The sequence below is a fragment of the Crocodylus porosus genome, unplaced genomic scaffold (genome assembly GCF_001723895.1).
Source record: "Crocodylus porosus isolate Cpor-Errol unplaced genomic scaffold, CroPor_comp1, whole genome shotgun sequence".
Taxonomy (NCBI): domain Eukaryota; kingdom Metazoa; phylum Chordata; order Crocodylia; family Crocodylidae; genus Crocodylus; species Crocodylus porosus.
Window position 1 is genome coordinate 230,099,872 of NW_017728886.1, and position 26,502 is coordinate 230,126,373.

Sequence of the window (26,502 nt, forward strand, 5' to 3'; positions counted from 1 at the left end):
TTACCAGGGGTCAGGGCCATACCTGCTGCTACTGCCTGCCCCTGCCTCCCTGCCATCTCCCCACCTCCCCCCATGCAGTTTCTGCTCCCCCACCTGCCCTTCTCCCCCCAGCATTTACCTTTGCTCCAGTTTGGCATGCTCTGTCCACGTTTCAGCCTTGGGCACTAAACCCAGCCCCAGCCCAACCCTGCAGCAGTGGTGTGCAGCCCACAGTTGCTACTTCATGGCTGCTATGGGGGATGGCCTGAGGCTGTGCTCGCTGCCCCAGGCTAGAACCAGGACACAGCTTGCCAGCATGAAGTAAGAGGAAGGGGTGGGAGAGCAGGCAGAGGGCAGGCACTACCAGGGGGCAAGCTAGTTGACCTCCCCACACTAAGTGCACTCCCACTACTTGCCCCCCCACAGCAGTTTTGGGGGGGATGGAAAGGGGAGATGGGGCATGAATCAAAGATGGCTGTCCAATAATTAGATTCTATACATGGAAAATTAAAAAATTAGAAAAAGGGGAATTTAGAGTGAGATTTTTAAAAATATACATGTGTGCACACACATGTTCTCTCCCTCCTTCCCCACCCAAATTATTAAACATAACATTACCACTAAATAATTTTTTTTCAGCACTTTACTAACCTGTTTAATATAGTCAATGAGGTTTGGAATACAATTAATTTCAAATCTAAGATTTTTCAAAGGTTCAAGCCATTTACTAAGTTCTGAAAACAAAAAGACAAAATATTTCAGCAAACAAAATTCGTATCATTACATTTTTTAATTAAAAAGCCTTAAAAGCAATTTAATTCAGACATAAAATACTAAGTGCACAGGTGAAATCTGTGAGACAAAGGTCATGAAAATAATCAATTTTCATTAACATACCAATGGAGAAAAAAAACCCCCACCGCATTAAGGCAGGACATTCCCCTGATCTGCATGAACTGAGTACTACTGAATTCAAGCTAGGTGCTGAAATGATTTTTGGCACATGACCAAAGTTGCCGCTTACTTCCTTCCAAATGCTATGTAACTGGTCATCTGGAATGCAATGAAATTGGCAAAACGTTTCCACTTCTGAGTCATTTTATAAGAAGTCCCTAATGAAGAACTGGGTTTCTATAAACAATATTAAATTAGTATCTATTAGAATTTTATTCTGTTAATGTTTTACACTTATTTGTAATTAGGCAAATACAATTAATAAAAACCTCTCTTGGGCAATCAAGGTCCATACCTGAACTGGTTAAAAATACATGACAAAGCCATTCAGTCCTGAAAGAGCAGGATATTCTCCTCACGTACACACAACCACATAAAACAGTTAATTACAAACAAAATCCAACTCTTCCAACTCCTTAAATAGATGTTCAAGTAAAACCCCACTCCAGGCCACCAGGGTATTCTGTGTGAAAGCTCTTCAACTCGGGATACATCCCTTCGTGGTCAAGAAGGGCCTAGATTGGTTAAACTGTGAGGCAGGCTATAAAACTTATTTCAAAAGTACTTAAGGAAGCCAAGGGCTGCCAAGTAGAACAGCAAGAACAGGAATTTTTCATTGGACTTTATAACATTGCCAGGCTAGCCTGGCATTGATCCTTGTACAAGAGTCTAATCACTGGAAAAACTGATAAATTAGAAATTTTGTATAGGTTTTTTTTTTCCATCCACTAATAGTGCACTAAGTTTCAGAAGTGCCTGGAGTTCTGGACTAAAAGGCAGAAAAACAATACAATCAAAATAGTAGTTAACCACTGACTCTACTAATCTTGCCTTCCAAATTATTTCCAAGGAGTACAAACGTCCTGCCGTTATCTGATATTCCTGGTAATGAATATTATATAAATTATTCACTATGAAGTCTGTCAAGTCGAAGAACCCTTATTAACATAAATAGGAAAAATTATACATCTTCTCAGTGACTCAACCTAATCATATGTCGCTAAAAGGGGAATTTCAGTATATACACATTATCAAAATCAGATGATCATGAAGTCCTAATTACTAGTATATAAAAGGTTTCTGCTATACATTCTGAACAATTCACTTGATAATAGCACATACTGTACCTTGCAATTTGGTGTTATTTTCATCAGCCTTACAAAGCTTCAACAGAGGTGCCGAGTGCTGTTCCAGCATTTGAACATCACTGGAGGACTGAACCACCAGCAAAACAAGTATGCAGGCATAATTATAAGCAACTGACTTCTTAGACTTGGAGTCACTGAAACAGATAAAGGATTTCCTTAAATGGTACGTTGCCATACTGGGCATTTGAGGGATCCTCTCACCTGAACACTTAAGAATCTGCCTATAGAACTCCATCTCTATTACAGCTTCACCTAAAGAAGAAAAATAAATAATCTTGCCTACAAGTGTTTTCTGAGAAACAGATCAAAATTATACTTTGGTCTCTTGATAAGGAATGAAACAGCTACCCACGTGTTAATTGTGTACTTTGTATATTTATTCCGTGGTTTTTTTGCAAACTTTAATACTCAGGAGAGCGGGAAATTGATAGCACAGACTAGAATCAATTAAGTAGTGAGCACCCTTTCTTATACATCTTTGTCAGTGCTATTCAGTCTTTACTCCTTAAGTGACAAATTTCTCTAGAAAAAATACTGGAAGCTTTCAAGATTTGGAAAATATGCAATGCAGAAACAGCAATCAGAGTGCCCAGCTCCCTGTACTTGGTTGACAGAAAAATGTTGAAGTTTAGACCAAACAGCTACCTCTTTACTAATATTTTCTAGTTTTCTGAAAATTGATCTAGAGTAAAATACCTAAACATCTTTTTGGATGACCTGCATAGTTTCTAATATGACAATTGTTAACACCTGCCATTTCTAGCCTGCTATTCTACTTTGAAAACATTACTCTGAAGCAATAGCAATTTTGTAAGCTTTCTTCTGATGAATCATTTCTTTACAAAGGAAACCGCTAAGTTATAAATGTTTAAAATCAGTAAACCAAAGAATGAACACAAATATACAGTTACCCTAAAGCTTCCTTGGAATAGTACTCCATTAAAGTAATAAGACTTTGGAGGTTTTTCTCAAGGCTGAATACATGAGCCACAGCAGATCTTCCCACAGGATTAAAAGTAATCAGGTAAAGATTATGAAGTGTTCCCAAGAGGTCCGAATGGTCTGTTTCCTCACTGGCTGTGCACCGCTGGAAGTGGCAAAACAATTCCGAGATACACTGCAATGTCTGTGTCGAATGCAAGAGCCACAAGGCAAATGTATCCTCATTAGCACTATCTGACTGGAGACCTTCTTCTTGATCTGGATCGGAAAACTGACAAAGTCCTCTTATCAACAGGTTTGTTGCTTCATACTCAGATAGGAAAAAGAGGAGACCCTTCTGTGATTGTGCCAGGAACTTCAATACATCTCTGACAGCCTGAAGTACACCAGGATGAGCACTTGTGACTGGAATGGATAGTAGCAAGGTAATACATTCCAAGAAATGGTGACTGTGAAGATATCTGTAAGAGCGTAAAACAAAAGCATTTGTAATACAATCCTGATTTATAAGTCTAACATAGTATCAGAAAAATAATCCAATAATTTTACCAGAACCTCATCTTTTGCATATTTTAAGAAACCATACCGACTTAACAATGAAGTAGAATTCTGAGCTATTTTCACAAAAATGTCAATGCTATGATTATCTCCTAAAAACAAAATTCTTATTAAAAACAATAATTCATACAATAAAAGTGTCAGAAGCTTTAGCCTTGGGAATTTTGTGAATCTGAGTACCCGTATCCTCAAACTTAACATTCTGCTACTATTAGTTCTTAAAGTTAACAATGTTTATTTAAAAAATAATGAGAAAAATGTTTAGAGTTCTTCTATTTTTTTTAGTAATGAGAGACTTCAAAGACATTTTTGTAATGAACAGTTCCTAAGTCCATTCACGATCTTTCTGCTACAAACGCCAGGAGGTTTGATAGTGTTAGGACTGTTATGTGGACCACTGTCCATTGGGAACAATGCCAAGACACTTAACTGCAAGGTCTTTCGGAGCAGAATGGGTTTTTTTTGGTAGAAGTTTACACAGAACTTAGCATAACAGTCCACTATTCAGTCCACGATCTTATTAAGACGGCTAGGGTAGGAAACTAACAACATAACTGATTCCATTAACCAGGCAGTTCTTCCTCACACTTAAAGTGATCTGTGAGCCTTCACTAATGAACGAAAGGCATCAACAGTGTAAAAAAATTTAGCAAAGCATTAGTCACTGCTTTATGCTACTGTATCCACAAAACTGGAACAAGAAACCTAAATTAGCAAACCAGACCTGTCTTACCTGAACAAGACAGGGTAAGGATCATCCCTTTCTGGGGGTCCTGTAATGCGTGCTGTCGTCGGGAAGGATTTTACAGGTGGCTGAATCATTGTATGAGGTGAAGTCTCCATCAAATGAAAGATTTCTTCTAGGAGGCTAATAAGTTTTTCCACCTCTCCTTCACTAATATTTGAAGATTCCAGAAGATGGTCCATATCCATAGGAGCCTCCACATCATTTTCATATTCTGGGTTGGTTCTCTCAAGTCCAAGGTCTGTATCCTGCTCTGACTCAGTATGATTAGGAAGGGGAGGAGTACTCTCTGCTAACTGGTCAACAAGCTTTTTAATGTCTGACAGAATCTCATAAAAGTGGCACTTCTGCAGAATTGCTGAACCTGCAGTGAGGACTCTCACCGTCTGATCTAATAGTATGAGTTCCAAGAGTTTCTGATAGCCACTTTTTTCATGTGCCTCTAGCCTACCTTTCAAGAACATATCCATTCCTTCAGTCATACTGATAACGCTATCCAAAGCTTTAAAAGCATTAAGTTTAAGGGAGGATGATACATGATCTGCAAACAACAATTCAAATAGTGCATTAATAACTCCTGCCTGCAAGAGTCCCATTATTCCTTGAGTCTCACATTCTGCTAATGAAGACACCAGCTTTGTTCCAGCTTTTACCTGTCGAACGTTCAAAGCGATGGGTTGCCTGAGAGCTACCTGCAGGTTTAAAGCTTGCATGGTCCAGTCTACTAGTTGGGTAACATAGTCCTGTTTTGTGTCCTTCACTTGCAGGTAGCTTAGGCCCTTCACTATTAAACTTGGAATTTCTTCTAGAGCCGTGACCCATTTTGCACCCCTGTCCTCCTGATATAAATCCAAGAGTTCAATTAATTTAACTGAGGCTTCGACTGCCCCTGAATTTTCCTTTTCTGGATCTTGGTCCCTTATCTTACCAACTTCAGTCTCAAATACAGTCTTGTATGGGCAGCTGAAGTACAACAGAGGTCCAAGCTCTCTTTCGTAAGGCTCGTATGTCACAGGTGGCACTGAAGCCAGATCCTCAGGAGTATATTCAATATCAAAGCTTGGATACTTAAATGTTTCACGTTCCAGATCAGCAATTCCATCTTCATCACTTGAAATCTGCTCATAGCCATCATCTCCTGAAAAGAAGTTTTAGGTTTAGTTTGTTAAATAAAAAGCAATTATGTACACATGACTAGTTTATAAAACTTCAGGAATGATTCATAGTACAAAAGTAGTACATAAACTGCTGCTTAGAAAGTATGAATTCAAAACACTGAAGATATTCTTTGCTACTATAATTAAAAAGCACTATTGTGAGGTTACTCCTTACATAGGACAGCTGCAGAAATTCCATGCAGTTGGAAGCAAAGATCCTAATTCAAATAAGATAAGAAATCCAATCATTAAATAATATTCTAGATAACATCACATAATAGCAGCACAATCATAGTTAGTTATTCTTAAAAATCTTTGGTTCCAAAAAGCTAACATATACTAAAGATCTGCTAAAAATCTCCCTCTGGTAAACTCTATTTAGCCTTGACACTTCAGATAGTGTTATGTCGACAAAGGCAGTGGTTTCTTGTCTTCCTTAACATTCACTATGTTGGAGCTCCATTCCGCACTGGAGCTCCAACAAACCAGGAAAATACAGCAGCCGTCTAAAATTTTGCTACTCCGCTAAAGAACAAAGTGCAGTGACAGAAACAGGCCAGATGCACTTCAGCAAAGAAGTGCTTTGTTTCATACACGTGGCAAGTTAGGTATCAGAAAAATAGTTAAACAACTTTTAGGACTGGAAGAAATTCTGACCAAACATTTTTCTGTTTATATTTCTTTAATAAGTGCCTTTTATCTGTATCTATAGATATAGATACAGATAGAGAGTTCTCTCCCCCTTTTAAACAGAAAAAAAATGTTTGCCCTTTTCTTTAAAAAAATAAAGCACCTTCCTTTCAGCATCACTGATTAAAAATAAAAAACTAAAATAAGCTTGACAGTTTCTTGGGCAAAAATACTGTTTCAAAGCATAAACTATCTATAGATGCTTAACTACAAAAATTGTCACTCATAAGAACTTGATCAGAAAATCAGAGGTAATGAATGGATTTTCCCTCAGAAGTCATGCCAGATGATTTTAGGGATCTTTTTTCCTCCTCCTGAACAAGAAAGTAGGAGGTTTGCCACTTAGGCACCAATAAGTAGCAAATGATGCAGTCACTTCCTGAAACTGCAGGGGTTCTTGGATTATCTCATCTTTCCCTTCTCCTTTTTGTATAGTTTCACGTATCCATGACAATTTAATCTAACTTCTTACCAAAATATTTGCTCCTTCATGATGAAAGCACATGAGACTGTTACTGTGGGACTGTTTTGGAACACTAGATCGGAACTCTTTAGAAACTGTATATGTGAGAAAGATCTCTAAATTATCATAGCAGATGATTAATAACAGTTATTTCAACATATAATAATCAATTAAGTGAACAGGCATATATCTGACCTCATAAATGCCAGAATTTAAGTGTACAATATAATACCCCTTTGCAGCCGCTGGCTTGGAAGAATTTGATCTTTTAAAAAAAAATAATTTGTGCATTATTTGCAACCGGCTTCCAAGTTATTTTTATAAAATCAAGATGAAGACAAGAAAAATGACTTGACCCAAAGTCACACACTGCAGTAGAGGCAGGAAGAGACTATGTCTCTTCATTCCTGTCATCTGCTTATACTATACTATACTACCCTCCACTGTCAATAAATCTTGGCCATTTTTATTTTTGCATATTACCTACCTTCACCTTCCTCCTCTTCTTCCCCTTCTTCTTCCTCATCTTCCTCTTCCTCATCTTCCTCCTCCTCAGGAATACTCTCTACTGTATGCCCATCATCCTCTTCCTCATCCTCATCCTCCTCAACATCCACATCTTCCTCCTCATCCTCCCCATCTTCTGGCTGGTCCTCCTCTACTTCTCCTTCATCAGAGTACTGGCTTTCTTGGTGAATGGATGTTCGATCAGGAGAAATGGGCTCAAAGTAATCCTCCCTGTGATCAACATCATCTTCCTTTTCCCCAACCACTGGAACGATGGGAAATTAAGAAAAGAATCCTCCAATTACCAAATCCAATACTTTAACAGTATGTTTAAGTGTTTTGTAGTGGGAATAGTGGAAATACAAAAGAACGTTTTTAAGCATTCAAATGATCTGACAAATCAACTCACCATAACTAATTAGCTCAATAAGCTGTTTACATAAACAGTGTATGCGCTTTTAATTCATAACATGCAACCCTAGATTGCTATTTGATTCTACAGTTCTTTAAGCGATCATTAACTGCATTTCTTTTCTTAAAAGTGTATCTGTGATCCTCAACAAAAGCAAAAAGTTCATCTGCCACAAGGTAGCACAGCAGCATTTTTTCCTCTCTCATCATGTACAGCTGTGCAACAGACATAAAGAGAAACAGACTGACACTTGTTATACCTGATACAGGCATGGGTTCATCTTCATCATCATCAGGAGGTGGAGGGCCTGGAGGAGTCCTTGGGCCCCTCGGCTGCGGTCTTGGAGGGCTGCCATTAAACTGATCTTCTTTCTCCCCATCAACTACATTTTTGTTTTTTGAAAATGAGTATTTTAAAGGAGAAAGAGGGAAAGTACAGAAGTTTTTGATTTAGATGTCATTCTTGATTAGAAAACACTCATTTATCAGCTGTACTTTTGCCACGCAACACATGGACAAAAAGTGATTAAGTAATGCCCTTCCTGAAGCCTCCCTGGATTAAAAAAAACAACAACTCATTTACTAACCATTAATTCTAGGGCAGTAATTTTAAGTTAACACTACATTCTACATTTATTGTAAGGACTCATATTAGATCATAATTTAGAGCATAACGTTGTAATTATTTGTACTGTTGTTTGATAGCATCAGATAATACTATAAATTCTACTATTACTGACTAAAGCCATTTACAAACCAAACCTTAGCCTGAAGCTGTACATTAGTTCTGTCTTTCAGTCTGCCAGTTAAATCTCCAAACAATTCCATTCTTTAAAATTACATTAAAACCAAAATAGCAACTTGGTCAAGCTTTCTGCACAGAAGCTATTCTTCTCCAAACATGATCAATCTTTTTTTTTTAAGCAACTTGCAAGGCACAAACAAAAAGCTAAGTAGAATGGTGAAGCTTTCCTTCACTCTTTTTATCTACTCTTGATCATTAACTCCATTTTAGAAGTAATGAGTTTGGTCACCTATTCTTGGACTAAGTCATATGAAATGCAACCTAAAGGAGTTCTTCAGTTCCTGTTTTCTGTAAGTATTTTTCAGTAAATCACATTCACTTTTTCAGAAGCATTATAAAAAGAGGAACTTATTAAGAAATGTTTCACCTAAATCTGTAAGAAGATTCAGTGTTACTGATTAAAAAAAACCAACCAAAAAAACAAAATACTACTTCAACAGGATAATTAAGTCCAATGAAGTCTCTGATGTAAAGATTTCCTACCTGCAGTTCAGAGATATTTTAAATAAAGGAAACGCTTGATACTTTTGTTCTCATAGTTCTGATTTGCTCACCATGTTTTGGGTTTCTTTTCAAGCCAGGCTGTTGTTGGGGAGGAGGTGGTGGGGGAGGTGGTGGAGGTGGTGATTCTCTGTCATGACTTATTACTCTATCAACAGAGCCATATATTGCCAGGGTCAGGCAGTTGTACCAGCCTCTCAGAACCAATCCATCTGTGTTGACCTGATTCATAAAATAAAATGCAACAATTAAAAAGCACTGGTGAGTGAAAATTCTATACTTTAAATCTTATTCAAAGAGCGCTGTATCAGTAGCCACATAAAAACACTCAAGGAAAATGGAAAATTAATGAGCTTTACACCTTTCCCTGGCTTTGAAAGAAAAAACTCAAAACATTTTTCATTACATCAAATAAGTGATTTTTACTCTCCAAAACATCCATTTACAACACACTGTCAAGGCCATTCAGACCAGTTTATGAAAACTTGCCTTGGCGTGGGTAACATTGAAGCATTGATCTAAATGCACCAGATGCCAAAGACGAAGCTTGGAAGTACACTACAAGCATTTAATATCAATTCTGATTTACAGTTATTGTCAGCTTAGTAGTACCTGTAGACTAGTAAGAGGTGAAAAAAAGATCTGGCTTTTCAACATCCTTTATTACTTACACCGGGGGTACACAGCCTCCAACCCATGAGCCAAATCCAGTCAGTTGGGATCCACGTGGATTAGGGCTGAGCCCACCCACATCGAGATCAGGCTCCAATTCTCCACCTGCCACTCCCCCTGCCCAAACATCTAGATTTGTTTTGGTGTTTTTAAGATAGGTAGAACAGAACTAATTATGAGATTCTAATACGGGGTGACACTCTGCCCAGATACAGCAACCTTATCTCACTATCCTTTGGTTTTTGTCACTCAGTCTTACCAACTGAGTTAAACATCTACTAGGGTGATGTCATCCATCTGATGTTCACTGTAGTTCTGATAGGCGCTGCCAAGGTCAGCCTTTTTGAAACCCATATCACTTAGGGTAGGGACAGATGTAACATCTAAAGCAGTGGAACACTATCAGATATTAAAGGGCTGAGCCCTTTGTCATGCTCTGTACAGCATGCATGCTTCATCTGAAGAGCTTCTAAGTAGTACTTGTTTTCTTCAGAATTATTTTTGGAGCACTTCTGCCATTTTCAGAACATTTCAAAGGGCATTTACATCTGTCTGCTTGCCCTCTGACATATTTTAAATACATACGAAGTTATTCAAGTGTTATGTCTGTCCACACCCTTACAAGGGCTCTAACTTTAGGCTTTAACTTTTAAAGCATTGGGCCTAGTGTATTACCCAACTGAGGTGTACAGATTTGTTTACAATAAGCATATTAAAGATAGGTCTAACACTATGACTATTTTGTACAATACTAAGCACACTTAATAGCACTACCAAAGAACACAAATAGCATCCAGACAGGAAAGAAAAAAGGTTCAAATCACAGCAGAAATAAGACATAATTACCTTTGCATTGGGTCTAAAAATAATTGAAGTGTTCTCATCGTATTCAAGGCTGTTAAACAGAACACACGTTTATTTTTCATTTATTTTTCAAAACCTCTTTAAACAATCTTAAGTCCTAATGTTTCTATATATCACCTGTATTAATACTTTACGATCATGGAAGAGGCAGACTCCAAATCAAAACATTGTACAATGTATATGCTCATTAATTTAAGAATGCAAAAAGCCCAACATACATTACCGTATGTGGATAATATATGCTGACATTAAAGGGAGCGTCAATTTAAGAACAAAAGATGCTGGGGAGGTAGGGAACTGTGGGAAGGCATCAGGAAGCAGGAATAGGCAGGCCAGCCCTACAATCCTCAGTCCCATATATACTTTGGAATGGATCAATCAGATAATAAAGCTTTAGAAAAGTTAAACTATTCCAAGAAATCTTGAGAACATCTAGTGATGAAGCTGGGTCACAGTGGAGGACAGGGAAGTGAAGCAAGTTTGCCTACATAAAATCTCTTATTAACAATATTGATTATGAAACAGTGTTTGCTAGAATAAGCTATGCCAACCATACTACTTTATATTCTAGCTAGACAATGCAACTATGCATGCTATTTAATATTATAACCTGTAGCATCTGTACTATAAGATCCTAAAGCTTTATTTAAGAAAATAAAGAAAATCCTCATCTATTTTAAAGTAGTTTTGAAAGTACTTGCCTTCCCAGCCTGTCAAAAACAGGAGCACTTGGCTTGCTGACATTGTTGAAAAACAGGTCTAGCTGAAATGTATGTGGAGATGTCTCCCTGTAAATAGAACACAGGTGAAAATTAAACCTGTCAAACTTCAGTTAAGCAAAATAGAACACAACACACAAGTCCTAAAATCCAAGATTCTCATTTGAAAAAAACTGAAAGAAATATCTTCCATATTCAGTGCATGCATAAACTTAAGACAGCTTTTTAGACTGCAAAACAAGTCCCAGACAAGAGGGATAATATACCTGAATCTCTCTGATTTGTACTGCCTTACACTTACCCATAGGCCCTGTTGTCAGGCAAACTGGTGTGAGCTCTTACTCCAGGAGGAATGACACGTACTTCATTTATGTAAACAACACATGGAAAACGAACGACATCTATATTGGTACTTTGCTGAAAACAAAACAACAAACCAAACATTAAACAGTTTTAAAAATGCATTCTTGATTTCAATTTATATTTAAGACTTATATACTCTCAATAAAAAGAGCACCTGACATCATTACTATCTACCGTTTTTTAACATCTAGAAAATGGAATTTACTATAAGACAGGTACCCATAGGTCTCACATTGCCATTATAATTAATATTACTATAGGAATTCTGGGCAGAAAAAAGTAACAGTAAATGAGCATGGATTCTCTAAAGAGGACTCTATTCACACTGGAAACACTAGTTTATGAAGAAATTGTTTATAGAACGTTTTTGGTTCAACAACTGTGCCATGACCAAAGAATGAACAACACTATTAAAATGTTTTTAAGACCGATTTGAAATAGAGGTGCACCGATAAAGATTTTCTTGGCTTATACCAATAAGCTCCACCCACCCCTCCCTGCCCCAGTCACATTTGTGGCATTCAGTGCTTTTACAGCGCCCACCCCAAGCCTGGCCCTGGCCCAAGTCCACGCCACGCCAGCACTCAGAACACCACGGCAGCTGCTAAGCTCCAGCCCGGCCTGGCCCACCAGTGAGGAGATGAGGGTGTATCCAGGGTCACCCTGGCTCACGGGAGGGAACCCAGGCATTAGGGGGCCTTGGCCCCATGGGCGAGTGGAAATCCAGGTGTATGTCTTCTGGCCTGTGCCCCCATACTGGAGAAGGCACTCCAGAAGGCATTACTGAAGAACATTATTAGCTATAACAGCCAAAAAAAGCCAGTAGCTGATAACGTAAAGTCCCCTATTATCGGTGCCAATCCAACAGACAACCAATATACCTCTAATCTGAAATTAAGAAATGATTTTTTACCAGCTGTTTTGAAAAGCTCGCATTAACACAAGTGCCATGAAACCAATTTTTGAAAATGGTCACTGGCTCGCTAAAACAAGTTTCTATAATGTACAAGGAACCTTTAGATAAGCATTTGTCAATCCACGAGTCGCAACCCAAATGTGGGTCACAAGAATATATGAGTCATGAACAAACTTTTAAAATAGATTCTCCTTTAAAGGACAAAAATGTGGGAAATTCTGGCTTTTCCCTGGCAGGCTGGCAGAGTTCCCCCCAACCCCCTGCCCCACACACTGCAGGGCTAGCAGGCAGCGGGTCAGAACTGGCCATCCATGTTTACAAATGGGTCCTGGTACAAAAAACAGTTGAAAACCACTGCTTTAGATCAACCCTACAGACCTATCCTGTACCCAGTTGCATGATAAAGAACCTCACTCTCAAGGACTGTCAAGTTCGATGACTGTCACATAACAGAGTTAACCAAACTAAGATACATGGCTTTGACCAGGGTGTGAATGATAACATCCACAAAGCCCTACCGTACGGCCCCCGATGCCATCTCTGGTTCTAAACTGACCCACATGCTCCACCTGCCACCCTGTCTAGGATCTGCACTGCAGGCAACACCCTTCTACCCTCAGCCAGTCCAGGACACACAGTGTATGTGGCAATACAAGTCCTGGACCAGCCAGGGGTACTGATGCCGCATGCAGCACAGTCCCAGACTGATGGCAGGGAGAGGGGAGGAGTGTTCTGGAAGAGGGACTTGTAAAGCTGTTTGCTCTGCAGAATTTTCCTTTACTTTAAACAAGTGCATGATACATTCACTTTTCATCTAATCCTGTCACTTCTGCAAACACTGTGGAGGTATGCCTCTTTCAGTCCACTAAAGCACATGCATATGCTTATGTATATGCATATATACACACTGTGTGCATATCCTTACACACTCCTATTGAATTTCATAGAGATACTCACATGCTTAAAGCGAATCAGAACCAAAAGCACAATTTATAATGCACACAGGATTCATGAAATGACATGTGTTTTGTACACTGGATTAAATTAATATATTTTATAGCACATGCAAAGCACAGTTTAGAACACTTGGAGCCTCGACTTGTTCTTTGGGCACACAAAGCCTATCTTCACAAAAGAAGCTAATGACATACTAAAAACTACACATTACGGGGAAGACAAAATGGATGAAATCTAATATTTAAAAGGTACACGAGCTGGCCAAATAAATATTTCTCATTTGAATATTAAGCAGCACTTCTGAATGAAGTGCAAATCAAGTACCACAGCCCATTTTGGCTGTACGAGTTACTGGGGAAAGGAAGAAAATGCAGTTTTTACTTGTTATTACAAAAGAAGGTATTTTATTTTACTCTCCTATTAATTAAAAACATCTGAACCCTTTTGGCATAAACAGACTTTTTTTTCACCTTGAATACTGTAGACATCAGGCGCAAAAAACTACATGCCCAAGGGCGAAACCGTCAAAGCTGTAAACCACTAAAAACTCTGGATAAGATTCTATGCTGTGCCTGTAAGAAATGGTGCAAAACATGCACTGTGGACACGTGAAAATGTTGGGTGAGGCCAAACACAGCTTTAAGCCTCCTGTGAGCATTCCCACCCCTAGGCTGCTCTAGGAAGTTCAGGAATCTCCCCAACTCCCTTCAGTAACTTTGGTTTGTCCTTACAACACTGTTAGCTCCAGGTATAGAGCTGAGTCTTACACCACAGCCTGCTGCTCTTGTCCAGACGATTCTCCCTCACTTGAGTTAAACAGTGCTTTACACTTGACCTGGTAACACAGTACCTCAGGTTATACTACCTCAGACATCTGTTTATTCATTCATGCTATAAACCTGGAGTGTTGATTTAGCTAGACTCAAGCGCAGTAATTGATGTAGTAATGCAAGATTGCTGCAGCAAACATCTTTCTATAGCAGAGGCAAGCAAAATATGGCCCACAGGCTGAATCTGGCCTGTGCCTTCCTCTGCAGCACTCCACATAGGAACAAGTCCTGATCAGGGCTGCCTGTCCCACGCACACCTGCCCACAGCTGCCCACGCCTGCCAATGGCACCACCCCAGCCAGCACGCACAGATTCCCAGCAGGGCTGCTCCTGCAGCAGCCTGGGTACAGGTCAGCTCTCCCCGCCACTCCCAGAAGCTCTTCCTCCTGCCCCTGCTGTGCTGCTCCACGTTGGAGGGGGCGGCAGAAGGCTACAGCAAGCGGTTCCTGCTCCGGGCATGCAGCTCCTGGCTTCCTTCCATCCACTCGGAAAGCAGCTGGGAACTAGAAGTTGGAGCCAACTGGCTGCAGCTTTGCTAACTACAGCTGGAGCTGCCGGGCTGCAGCTTTCCTCCCACACCATGGCACAGCAGGGGCAAAAAGAGAATGAGATGCTAGGGGCACGGGGAGCCAAGCAGCAGCAGTCCCACCAGGAAACAGAACTGGCCAGCACTGGGGCCAGGCTGTCGGCAGATACACGATGAGTACAGGCAGGACTCAGCCCCATGCAGAGCACTGTCGGGGCAGCCATGGGCTGAGTGGGGGCAGATCACCTGCACCACCCAGGTGAGCTCTACTACTACACACAAAAACTCTGCCTCCCCAAACTCTGCCCCCCACCCCCCAACACACACCCCTCTGGCCTGCTCCCGGGACCTAGTGTGTGGGAAGCCACCCCCGCCCCACTACACAAAAGTAAGACTATTTTGAGCTACTATGCAATTGCCTCTATATACACTACTCAAAAACAAAAATCAGGACAAAAATTAAATTAAATTTTTATAGTAGATGTTTGATTTTTAGTATATGACCTGTTTTTATCTATAATTTGTTAAAATCACACCGTCTGAAAGATTTTGTATGTGTAGCCCTCAACAGCTCACCAGAACTCGTTAGGTAGCCCATTACCCAAAATAATTGCCCACCTCTGTTCTATGGCCTTGTCTACATTATGGAACTACTACTCCAAGTCAGCTAGCAAAGCTACACTGGCAGAACCCCCTAGGGCAGCAGCGGCCAACCCTGTTTGGCAGGCATGCCACAGATTAGCTCCACACCCTTTCCAAGTACCACTCCAATCTCCTTCTCCTGCCCCGTACACTACTCTACTTTCTGCTCCCTGCCTAACCTGCTGCTCTTTCAACTTCCTGATCTATCTGCCACTGCGTCACCTGTCCCCACTGCCATATGCTACTGTGCCACATACAGGCTGCCACATCACCTGTGGTATGCATGCTGCAGTTCAGCCACCCCAGACTTGACAGTTGCCAGCAGAAGTTCTTCTGCTAGCACAACTGTACTGCCACAGAAGCATCCACACCAGCATTAGACATGGGTGCAATCTATGTACACCTCTAGCTGACATTTCTATACTACAATGTTCACACACGTTCAAACAATGCACAGCTAAAGTTTAAGTTATGTCAGACCCTCCAAGGGTTTTCAAGACTGCACAAAATTGGGAAGGGCTCGATTTTTACTGATCTAAATTTTCATGATTACGTGAAGTTAGAGGTGTGGAAGCAGACAATTTAGCAATGACAGTATACTGTTAAAAGCTTTACAAAAATCACCTCACCATCTAAAAAGTAAATATTCATAAATCAATCAACCACCTGCTTTAAAGCATTCTGTTCATTCATTAGGAAAAAGCCAGGCAGGGAAGGACCAAAAGAGGAGGCCAGCAGCACCCCCAGAGCTCTAGAAACACAGGGAGAGACAGGCAGCCAACCTGGTCCCCAGCACTGAACCAACCTAGGCAGGGTACAACCCTGCTGCCACCAGGCTGGAGCCTTGAATACTTTTCCCTCTTCCCCTCTGGGCTTTGGGTAGGGGTTTGTTTAAGTAGCCTACTATCTCCCTCCAGCTCACTTCTGGCAACAGTGAAGGAGCACCTAATTGCTTAATTGATGAATTATTAGGGCAGAACCAGCACTAACTGCTTGATTGCCAAGTCATTAGGCTGCCCATTGTTTTCCTCTTTAACCCCTCTACCCAGTCCCTCCCACAGAGGTAAGGGTTTCCTGTTACAGTCCCCTTTCTATAAATTTTGATTATAGAAGGAGCTGCTGTGGGCTCCTGCTCTCCCCACTAACACCACTGCCTCTCCTGGATCTACAGCCCCCCTCCAATCTTGGAGGAAGGGAGGCCTCTCTCACTACCACCAGCACCAGCCACCACCTGCTGCCACAGCCGCCTACAGCCAGAGGGAACCCTACAACCAGTGGGGCCCCTTCATCAGCACCACCACCTGCTGCCCACTTGCAGCACCCCCTGTGCTTGTTCTCTTGTGGCACGTCTTGTGCTCCACTCTCCCTCTCCTGGTGTTGCAGTATGGCTGAGTAAGCCAGCAGCGTGCTTCCCCCCTCCTTCCCGTGTGTCCCTGTCTTTTTGTGTTCCCTCCAAGCCCCAACCTCATGCATGCACAACACCCCCGCCTAGTGCAACTGGAGAAGGCACCCTGGGCCTCCCCCACCCCACAGCAAGCCACTTTTCTTCCCTCAGGCGGGGGGTGGAGCCCACAGCTCCACCTCTCTCACCCCACCCAACTCCTTCCCACCTAGCCTCGGATGGCAGCGCAATATTCTCTCAAGTCCAACCAGGGGGCAGCCAATGAGCTCTGGGAGACCCCTCAAGTCCAGGGAACTCCCTTTGGCCGGTCTCCCCCAGAGGGGACCACAGGGCACCTCAAATCCAACCAGGGCAGGGGAAAAGACAAGGGCTCCTCTTCTTCCTCTTCCACAGGGGATGGGAAGGGTCCTTCCACAGATACTTAGGGAGCAAGGAAAAAAATAAAAGTAATCAGGCTCCACTGTGGGGCAGCCCACAGTCTATGCCTGTGAAAAGGCAGAACTCCTAAATACATACTTTGCGTCAGTATTCCTGAAACCCAGCAGGGGCTGCTCACCTGACTAGAGGGCCAGGGAACAGGGAGAAGGTAACAGCCTACATGAAATCAGCCCAGAACAGGTGAAGGATCTTCCACAACACTTGGACATTTTCAAGTCCGCTAGGCCTGATGACCTACACCCAAAAGTCCTAAAAGAACTGGCCAAGCTTATAGCAGCATCAGTGGCCAAGCTGTTTGAAGAGTTGTGGAACTCGGGAGCAGTCCTGGATGGCCCTCTTCTAGTCAATGTGGTGCCCATCTTTAAGAAAGAGAAGAGGGATGACCCCACAAACTACAGACTCACCAGTCTGACTTCGGTCCTGGGTAAAATTTTTGAAAAGTTGGTTAAGGAGACCATCAACTACAAGCTGGTGCTAAAAACCAACCTGCACGGCTATCGAGGGTAGATCATGCCTGACAAACCTTGCATCCTTCTACAACCAGGTAACTAACCCTCTGGCCAAGAGACACGAGGCTGACATCATCTACTTACACTTCAGTAAAGACATTGACTCTATCTCCCAAAACTCTCTAACAAACTGGAGAGTGCTGGGCTAGACAGACACCGGGCTTATAAGCCACTCCCAGAGAGTGGTGATCAATGGGATGGCCTCATCCTGGAGGGCAGTCTCCAGTGGTGGCCCCCAGGGATCAGTGCTTGGACCTGTGCTATTCAATATATTCATTAATGACTTGGATGATGGGGTGGAATGTGCAATGGTTAAGTTCGTGGGCAATACCAAGCTGTGGGGAAACGTGGGGACACCAGAGGATAGGACAAAGATCCAGGATGACCTTGACAGACTGGATTTCTGGGCGGAATGAAATCAAATGAGGTTTAAACAGGGAGAAGTGCAAGGTCCTTCACCTGGGTAGGAAGAAACTCCACCACAAATATACAATGGGTGGTAGGGTCCACTGGCTGGCACAGCATCTAAATGAGACCCAGGGGTCACGACCAACTGGAGCCAACAGTGCAACAAGGCTGCCAAAAGGGCAAACAAAACTCTGGCATGCATCAGCCAATATGTGGCCAAGAGATCCAGGTACTCCTTCCACCCTCTTTGGCATTGGTGAGGCTTCAGCTGAAGTACTGTGCCCAATTCTGGGCACCACACTTCAAGAAGGATGAGGATAAGCTCAAGTGGGTACAAAGAAGGGCCACCTATTTGTTTGAACACCCTATGAGAGACTCCGGGAACTGGGTCTGTTCTGCCTGAGGAAGAGAAAGCTGAGAGGCAACTTGCCTCTCAGCTTTCTCTTCCTCAGGCAGAACTTGCTAGCTGCCTACAAGTATCTCAGGGGGGAGCATCAAGAACTAGGAGAGCAACTATTCAAGAGGGCACCTCAATGGAGGCCAAGGACCAATGGGCATAAACTAACAGAGGGTAAATTATGGTGGATACAAGGAAAAACTTCTTTGTAAGCGTCACCAGCGTCTGAAATATGCCCCCAGCAGAGGTGGTGCAGTCACCCTCCTTGGAGGTATTCAAGATGAGGCTGGACAGGCACCTTGTGGAGGTCATCTGATCCCAATTATTTCCTGCCCAAGGCAGGGGACCGGACTTAATGATCTAACACAGGGGTGTCCAACCTTTTTGAATGTGGGGCCAGATCATGAACTTTTTAATCACCCAGTTAGCTGGTGAGCCATATTCAAAGACCTCACAGGAAGTGGTATCACATCAGGAAGTGATATCACATTACGTTTGACACCAACGAAGCTGCAGGAAGTGACAATGAAATGGGTCTAACCAGTTCAAAACTCTCCCTCTATAGCAGTGGTCTCCAAAGTGGGGTGCATGCACCCCAGGGGATGCACAAGGCATTCCATTGGGGTGCGGGAAGAAAATATTAGAACTTCTATTTATATTCATATAAATATACATATATTGGGGGTGCGTGCTCAAAATTTTTTTTTTACTGATAGGGGTGCGCAATCAAAAAAGTTTGGAGACCACTGCTCTATAGCATCTACCTCACATGGTTTGGGACAGGATACTGAGCTAGATGGACCACAGGGCTGACCAAGCATGGCACTTCTTATGCTCTTATGTTCAGAAGCTCTTATGTTCTTTGGCTGAACTTCCAAACTATGACTGAGATTTGCAAAAAGGGGTGGACAGGCATGTTACAAAGTTGTCATAAAAGATCTGGAGCCCTCTAAATCTCATTCATTTTAATGAAAGTTGGCCTTTTGGCTCAGCTTTGAAAATCTCAGCCCAAGGTCCGAACAAAATAAGTCAAAATATATTTTGCATTTCTATGCAGAGCATCTATGTGGGGCTCTCCAAGCATTTTACAAACATTAAATGAACCTCAGAATATCCCTGCTTTTCAGAAGCAATGTGGTGGTGAGGACATTCTGGGAACATCTCTCACTCTCTGTGTGTGATCTACTTTACAGTCCTTGGACCACCCTAGAAGGGCCCTCACTGCCTCATTTCCAGTTCAGAGCAGGTAAAGTATAAGTAGGTAGGGAGGGCTTATTTTCTGGCAGCAGGTTTGAGTGGCTTGAAGCTAGTGAAGATGTACCCACAATTAGTCACTGACCAGAGTGGGAACACAGCTGTCCTCACTTATTAACATGTCTCCAAGGCCCTGTACTGTCTCTGCCTACATGTTGCTCTCATGTCCTCTTGCTTTCCTAAATCTCATGAGAGCAGAGGATTCCCATCATGCCTACTGGACTGCCGTCTCCAGATAACGGTCCTGGTTCTAAGGTTGTGCTTCTGACTCTTTCATGGCCTCTTTTAGGGTGCACACTTAGAACTCTGGCTTTTCCTTCCCACCCATTTTGCTGAATTGTGATTATTCCCACAGGGCATGAATGTAGTTCAGTGGCTATGTTTCTGCTTTTTCATACAGATGCAATGACTCTCAAAGTATGGCATATTTTAATAGAATAAAAACATTTTGAAGGCCACACAAAGCTCTAAGCAGTTTTTACTCATATGAGCTTACTAGGTATCAACCACCTGCTACTTGGGTTCCTGGCAAGTACAGACACAAGTTTATTAACACATTGTTCCAGAGTGAGTTTCTGTGCCATAGCCTACATCAGGTCTCAGATCTAGGGAGCCTGATCCCTCCCCAGCCATAGGCTTGTCACATTATACCAATCTGCTGGCCAGTGCAGACCCGGCCAGCCTTCTCCCATCCCCGGTAGCATGTGGGAAGCCAGCTCCAGCTGCATGGCACTTTTCCTGGCTGGTGCTGACCCATCTGGGTCCATCCCATCCAGAGCAGCATGCAGCTGAAGCCAAGTTCCCACGAACTGCTGGGGAGAGTAAGAGCTTGGCCAGGTCGGCACCGGCCAGCAGAAGTGGTGGTGGAGCCATGTGCCGGTCAGGACTGACCAATGCAGGTAGGGAGAAAATGCAGCACACGGCTCTGCCGCCGGTTCTGCTAGCTGGTGCCGACCGGGTGAGTCTGTCCCATCTGGAACAGCATGTGGCTGAAGCCAGGTTCCCACAAGCTGCTGGGGATGGGAAGAGCCCGGCCGGGTATGCACGGGCCAGCAGAAGCAGTGGTGGAGCTGTGTGCCACTTGGGATGGGACGAGCCCGGCTGGAGTGGCAGGGGCTGAGCCGCACTTTCCCTCTGCCTGCGCCTGTCAGTTTCCTGTCACAGCACCGCGGGCCTCAGAAAGTGGCTTGGCGGGCCATATTGCGGCCCACAGGCCATAAGTTTTACAAGCCTGATCTAACAGGTCCCTTACAGTTCTATGTCTCTATGATTTTTAAAGGTAAAGGACCTGTAAGAAAGACCAAATTGCCAGCTCCTGCAGGGACCAGCAGTGCCTCATTAGCAGGTATACTTCCTGCTCAGTCTTCTCCAAGCTTTGCAAGCCCGGCTGCTCAACCCAGCATCCAGAGCTACGCCCAGAGCCTGGACCCTCCACCGCCTCTGCCCACAACACCTCAGGCAATCAGGGCCCCCTCCCCACCACCATTAGGTGCAGTGGGGTGCACTGCAACATGCCCAATATTGAGCCACTACCATTTGAGAACTATGCGCACACTTGCTCAGGCAGTGGGGGCCTCAAAGACTGTCATGGCCTCTAGATACTACTGCACGGGCATATTCTGCCTTGCCATGGAGGCCACCATGGAGGAGGTGGAGAGGGGGCTCGTAGTGAGGGGACAAGTATGTCCCACTTGAGCTCCTGGAAGAGTTGGGGACCTAAGTGGTCCTCAGCCCCATCCCACCCTACATCCCCAACTGGCCCCTTTTTACAGGGATTGGGGAAGTTCCTATCCCCAGTATTCACCCTCCTGTTGGGATGCCAGGACCCCAGCCTCCGCCACCAATCCACCTGGCGGCAGGGGTAGAGGTGGAGAGGACCTTTACGGTTTCCTTCCAGGGGTCCCCCAACTGCACCCACTACACAGTAGGGGAGGTGAAGTGCTTCCAGTGCCAGGCACCAGGGCACCTCTGCCAGGAATACCCCCTTAGTCAGCCACAGGGGGCACCGCAGGCCCTCATCAAGAAGAAGGGTGCCACTGCCACCTCTAGCACCCAGACACGTAGGCTTTCTGGAAAATGATGAATTGGAAAATTTTCCGATGCCCGAAATAGAGCGTGATCTGATTTAGCATGTTTATTTGACTTATATTTAGTAAACAAAACAAAAAAGTACCCCTATGTTAACTTTATGTCCCAATAGCCACAACTGAACTGAAATATTTGATTAGGAAAAAAATTAAGTACAGCATACTTAATGTGGTTTAAATGTTATATTCAAACAAATTCAAAGCTTCATGTGGAAAGACATTATTTTTATTCAAAGACTTGTAAAAATGGAAACACAATAGCATGTACACTTCCCTTACGTTGTTTGTTTAAATCTAAGGGAAAAAAATGAAGGCACTTAAAACTGTTGACACACTATTTTTTGCACACCCAAAGAACTGTGCATGATATGCCGTGGTTGTCCATTCATCTACTTCAACAGCATTTAACTGTCTTCCACTGAAGTTATTGCGACACCTCCAGTTTCACCATCACTATCTGGAGAATCACTTGCACTACTTAATCTAATTCTGAAGTGGAACTAATAAGGCAAATCTGATTCAGAACTACTTGAACCACATCCTCGTTCATGAAAGGATGGTTTTACCAATGAGTCTATAGGCAAGGGCAACTTACCATCACACTGCATCTTCTTCACTAATTGTGCTTCTGTCTGATTTTCCAGAAGCAAGAGATTTTGAGAACTAGAAACAAGCTTAGCAGTGTGCTCATTTGTTAGTCTATTCCTCTTTTTTTTATCTTGATTGCCTTCCAGTTCCATTCACAAGAAGCTGCTGTTGGTGGAAGGCTTAGGATCCTTTGAGCAATCCTGGACAACAGTCAAATGTTAAAGTATCCCTTCCACCATGCAAGAGGAAACACATTCTCTGGTGCCCACCAAATGATGTCTTTGCTCCAAAGTTTTTCTTTGGTGCAGTACCCAGCAATATCTGTTATCACGGCTATTTTGTTGATGTTGGGGACATTCTTAGCTACTTCCATAACAGTATCAAGAGCAGTAGATAATTCATCTTCTGATAAATGTTGTCCTCCGTGTTGAAGATCCAAAAGGTTTGCTGCCTGATGAACTTGATGAGAGCAAAACTCAGATCTCTTAGTAAACATTTGTTTTACTACTACTTCTTTTTTTGGATAGAGATGAAGGTGGCAAAAGTTCAATTAGAGTTCCATTCAGTTGTCGGAATACCTCTGGAATACATTAAAGGCTTGGTGCATCTCCTTCAAGCTTTTTGATAGCCACTGAAAATGGGAATAGCAAACTGAATACTCCTTCAACTCAAACCCAGAACATCATCGTCAAGAATCTGCTTCCAAATGTCCACAGGAAAAGCCTGGGATACCATGTCATCTATTGAAGCACACTACAAACAGTTCTTTGTGCGCAGCAAACTATGTAAACACTTTGTAGCTGAGCTCCATCTAGTTTTTCCTGGCAATAAAAGTGTACTTTCCTTCCCTTGCTTCTCTTTCTGTAATTTCTTCAAAGTATGATTAGCAACATGATGATTGTTAAATACCTTCACAATCACTTCACAGTTTGCCAATATTGTCTTCATTGTATTCACACGTACTATGTCTTTTGCCAGAAGATTCAACCCATGAGCAAGACAGCCAAATACTATTAAATGAGGATATTTGCCTTTAATATTTGCCATGCAGCTTTCATGTTACTCGCAATATCAGTTACAAGGGCTTGTACCCTGGAGGGACCTGCACTTTCAATCTCTTCACTCAGTAATTATGCTATGTATTCAACTGTATGACAAGAAGATTTGGTAGCACATGCTTTCAGAAGTATTGGTTCTGGTGTTGCTAACATAATGTTCAATAAAGGATTTCCTTGTACATCAGTCCATCCATCTGACATCAGAGTCGGTGATTCTGCTTCCTTTGAACAACCATTGTTTGAACTCTGTCATACTCTCCATCTAAGAGAGAACGTGATAAGTGATAATGTTACAGTAACTTATATGATGGGCAAATTAGTTTCTAATGTTCCTTCCAGTATTGATTTTCAGTTATGGAAAGGTGTACCACTTGCAAATATAGCTCGAGCTAATGTCTAATCTGCTTTTTCTTGATCTTCTTTTGACATTTTGTCCACAAAGCTGATGAAAAGCTTGACTGTCTTAAACAGCTACTCACGGTGGATTGCGTATCTGGTGAAAGTGATCTTGAAAGCAAGGATCCTGCTGCTTCTTCCCCCAGACCTGCAGCTCAACATTTTAATTTTTCATTTTTTACAAATCTATTTCACTTGAGCTACCAAGTTTCTGCAACAAAAGGGGGAAAAGATGTTTATTTTAGACTATTCTAATCTGGCCACATCCATTAGAAGGAGAAGTAGCAGGGAGCTTGCTTTTCCCCTCCCTGCCAAAAAGAACACTCTGCTGCTCAACTTGCTGCTCAGTTGCCCTAGGACTGCAGAACCAAAGGGAAGTATAGTCTGACCTCTGCCATTGGCCAGAGGACTAAGCTTACTCTGCTAGGTTGAAATAGTTAACTATTTATCTATTATGTAATTTTTTAAAAATTCTTGTTAAGCCGAAACCACTTTGGGCGATTAAGCATAAAAGCAGGATCCAAATATCTTAAATAAAGAAATAAATAAATAATAGTCCACAGTTGCATTAACAACTTTTAAAAAATTATAATGTTTTAAAACAATATAGATGCTAGTCTATGCTATGTGTTCTTTAACATATTAATTTGTTTACTTGCACAGGATTCCTTAAGTCGACTTTTCTCAGATGATGTTGTTCCACCACGTCATTTTATTAGCTTTCTGTATATGGTTTGTACTTTTTCAGGACAGTTTCTACATGCTATTAAATGTTTCTTCATTCTCACTGCATTGTTAGCATACTGCTGCCTGCAATATTTACATCTACCAGCTTTCTTCCTTCCTTCAGTGGCTTGAACTTCACCATAATGATAACACACACTAGGTTTTTTCTGATAAGGCATTATGACTACTTCAGATGAAAAGCACCAAAAACTAACAGATCTTATGCAAACACTTCCAACATCCCCAGCTCAAGAAAAGAAATGAGACACTGCTTTGTGTGTTTGCTGAACTGAAAGTGAAACAACAATTAATCATAGTTTTAGTTTTGGTTTTGCTTTCACTTGCAGTCTGAGATAAAAAAAAATTCTGATTTGACCTGCACAGCCAAGTAGGTAAATTCATAACTTGATTTTTGGTTTGAATTATTATGCAAGTGTATTTACCCTCCTGTTTACAAATCAGTAAGACATACATGTACTCTCTCTCACTTTCTAGGAATAATCACCTGAAAAACATTAATTACAAGCAGAGCAACACCAAAAACTACCATTGGGCCCAAAGCTTCCATGACGCCCTCTACAGCTTTGGGAGGGCAGCAGGATTCCTGTTGGGCTCCACAGCTGGCATTGCCTCCCACAAAAACCCTGCTCAGCCTAACAACACCCACAGTGAGGTCCCTTACTGTGCATGGCTGCAAGATGGGTCTCCACAGGTTCTGGGTGCTCCGCTTTCTTAGGAGACATGGCGGGTACTCCATGGTTTTCCTGCAGGAGACCCACACAACTCCGGCCACCAAAGCCAACTGGTGGCTAGAGTGGGGAGACAGGGTCTACTTCAGCCACCTCACAGTCCTGTGGGGTGGCCACCCTGTTCTCCCCGAGCCTGCAGCCAGAGGTCCTTCTTGCAATAGGCGGCCTGGCACTACCTCAATAGCATCTCCAGGTCTGGGTACAGGGGCTCATTCTCAACCTGGTTAACATCTATGCCCCTGTGAATGGCACAGATATGGCCCACTTTTATCAGCAGGTGGCCACCTACCTTGGGACCCTGATTCTTCAAGTGCCTGGTCTTTGGTGGGAACTTTAATGTCACCCTCAACGTACAGGACCGCACTGGCAGGGAATGCAACCAGGGCACTGTGGGTGTCCTCAGGGACATCTTCACAGACCACCCCTTTGTGGACATGTGGCATGCCTACCACCCTAACACCACCAGCACCTTCACCTTTGTCAGGGTGGAGAAGAAGCAGGCATGCCCATACTGTACCTGCCCGAGTCCACACCTCCAGCATTAGGCCAGCCCCCCTGAGCAACCACCACAAAGTGTACGCTCTGGTCACACTGCAGCCTGAACATCCGGGACCAGCCTACTGTCACTTCAAAAACAGCATACTGGACTTTGTGGCCACCTTCTGGGAATTCTGGGTGACTTGGCACGAGCAGTGGCTGGCCTTTTCCTCAGGCCAGAGATGGTGGGACATGGGGAAGGCACACACATTTGGCAAGTACTGTCACTTCTATGCCCTGGGACACACCCAATACCAGGAGATGGCTAGAGAGCAGCTTGGAAGGAAAGTGTTGGACCTGGAGAGGAGCATTTAGTTGCTATGTCCTCAGTGGCCTCCCTTATTCAGAGAGTCTTATAGTCCCCCATGGTGAGCAATACCCATGATCTTCTCTCAGTACATCAAATAGGCTTGTGACACTGGGAAACACCACCACTTCCCCTGACTACTGCTGGAGCTGGCCAGGGAGCAGCAAGAGCCTGAAGTGCTGCTGCAGGCTCTTGGTTTCCCCACCACTTATTTCATAGATTTCATAGACATTAGGGCTGGAAGGGACCTCGGGAGATCATCGAGTCCAGCCCCCTGCCCAAAGGGCAGGAAGTCAG

At 42.9% G+C, this 26,502-nt stretch overlaps 1 protein-coding gene across 2 annotated transcripts in view; it reads right to left on the reverse strand.

The window, feature by feature from the left end:
- Positions 1 to 26,502, reverse strand: part of KIAA1429 (KIAA1429 ortholog) — a 48,409-nt gene that overhangs the window by 14,918 nt on the left and 6,989 nt on the right. For both annotated transcript variants that reach the window (XM_019550559.1, XM_019550547.1), the window contains exons 2-11: positions 11,417 to 11,532; positions 11,098 to 11,184; positions 10,379 to 10,427; positions 8,914 to 9,082; positions 7,815 to 7,937; positions 7,124 to 7,408; positions 4,315 to 5,464; positions 2,993 to 3,484; positions 2,061 to 2,215; positions 631 to 713 (exon numbers count right to left, since the gene is read on the reverse strand). In XM_019550559.1, coding sequence (XP_019406104.1) covers positions 631 to 713; positions 2,061 to 2,215; positions 2,993 to 3,484; positions 4,315 to 5,464; positions 7,124 to 7,408; positions 7,815 to 7,937; positions 8,914 to 9,082; positions 10,379 to 10,427; positions 11,098 to 11,184; positions 11,417 to 11,532 — 2,709 coding nt within the window. The remainder of the gene's footprint in view (positions 1 to 630; positions 714 to 2,060; positions 2,216 to 2,992; positions 3,485 to 4,314; positions 5,465 to 7,123; positions 7,409 to 7,814; positions 7,938 to 8,913; positions 9,083 to 10,378; positions 10,428 to 11,097; positions 11,185 to 11,416; positions 11,533 to 26,502) is intronic.